The sequence below is a fragment of the Octopus bimaculoides genome, chromosome 23, assembly GCF_001194135.2.
Source record: "Octopus bimaculoides isolate UCB-OBI-ISO-001 chromosome 23, ASM119413v2, whole genome shotgun sequence".
NCBI lineage: Eukaryota > Metazoa > Mollusca > Cephalopoda > Octopoda > Octopodidae > Octopus > Octopus bimaculoides.
Genome location: NC_069003.1, coordinates 10,118,145 through 10,119,775, shown reverse-complemented (window position 1 = coordinate 10,119,775; position 1,631 = coordinate 10,118,145). Strand labels below are relative to the sequence as shown.

The 1,631-nt window shown below is 36.8% G+C and overlaps 1 protein-coding gene across 1 annotated transcript in view; it reads right to left on the bottom strand.

Moving 5' to 3' along the window:
* Window positions 1-404: 404 nt before the first annotated feature.
* LOC106871915 (adhesion G-protein coupled receptor D1) overlaps window positions 405-1,631 on the bottom strand; it is a 5,262-nt gene continuing 4,035 nt past the window's right edge. The window contains exons 5-7 of the mRNA XM_052976059.1: window positions 1,457-1,583; window positions 1,049-1,090; window positions 405-515 (exon numbers count right to left, since the gene is read on the bottom strand). Of these exons, the coding sequence (XP_052832019.1) occupies window positions 420-515; window positions 1,049-1,090; window positions 1,457-1,583 (265 nt within the window). The 3' untranslated portion in view covers window positions 405-419. The remainder of the gene's footprint in view (window positions 516-1,048; window positions 1,091-1,456; window positions 1,584-1,631) is intronic.

Sequence of the window (1,631 nt, the reverse complement as noted above, 5' to 3'; positions counted from 1 at the left end):
AATAGATGAAAGAAAAACTGTATTTATGTATATATACATGTGTGTGTAAACATATACATACACACGCACGCACACACACACGCACACACACACACACACACACATATACACACAGGGTGTTCAAAAAGTCTCTCCGCAGTGAGTATTTTATAGCAAAACTAGCAGAGATACCCGACGTTGCCCGAGTTACATGCAATTGAAGAATGAGACTTTTCTGTTATATTTTCTGTAAGAAACTGGAATACATATGATTCGAATTTCATCAAAATTGCACATGAGGGTTCTTTCCCTCTTTACACACCCTAAAAATATTGTAATCATGAGACATGTATCCCATACTATTGATCTTTATGCGCATATTCCCAAATTTCAGTCTTATTGATTCAACCAACTTGCTGCCATGTTCTTGAAAAATAATTCTAATGAAACAAGATGGATGACTGATTCCTTACCTGTGTCTTTGACCTGCTGGTGTAGGTACGTTTCTTGAATGTATCTCTCAATGCTTTTCGGAACTGAAAGTATAGAATTGCAAGCGCCATATTTAACTCAACATCATTCAAGACAAGTCTTGCTTTTGAAATTCACTCACAAGGGATTGGTCGGCCTTGGACTATAGTAGAGGACACCTGCTCGAGGTGCCAAGCAGTGGAACGGAACCCGAAACCATGTGATTGCAAAGCGAGCTTCTTTACCACATAGCCATATCTGCGCTTATATCATGTATTATGTTGTAACTTAGAGATTTTGAAGAGGTAACTGTTCATTTTTAGAATCATATTTTAGGGTTGGTGTGAGAGATCAGATCTAACCAGTTTGAACATAAAACTAGGAGAATATTTTTGGCTGGATATAGCCAACTTAAATGCTAAAGGGTTAAGGTGGATTTAGCCATTACTTCTCAACGGAGAAATAATGCTCACTATCCCAGTTACATCACGAACCGCTATTCACTTTAGCTCTGGATGTTGATGTTCTATTGTTTTAAGCTGTTATAAGTCTGTCATAGCAGAGAAGCGTATAGTAAAGTTGTAAAGCGTATACTTACGTGTTTTGAAGCGACGCAATGGAAGATGAAAATGAACAGTCCCTGCGTAAAGAAATAAAGATATGATATGAAAGTAAGAGCTCAAATAGAAGAAGAAGAAGAAGAAGAAGAAGAAGAAGAAGAAGAAGAAGAAGAAGAAGAAGAAGAAGAAGAAGAAGAAGAAGAAGAAGAAGAAGAAGAAGAAGAAGAAGAAGAAGAAGACAGAAATAATACCAGTCGTGACTGGTGCACCAGGGGTAATAAAGAAAACAATAAATATAATGATCCTTCCTATTATAGGCACAAGGCCTGCAGTTTCGAGGGATGGGGCTCGTCTATTACAAGGACCCTAGTACACAAAATTATCTATTTTCATACCAAGAATTGAGATAGCCCGCTCAATATTAAATCATTCCACCTTGAACTTACCTGTAATGAATTGAAGATAACAAACAGGTAATCAAATACGATGAGGTTCTCGTTTATGGAAAGTAAGCCAAATACCCAGGAAATTCCAAACAATGGTATCATTCCGGCTAAAGCGATCACTCCAGTTCTGAGAAGAAAAAACAAAGATATATATATATATATATTTGCTCAAAAT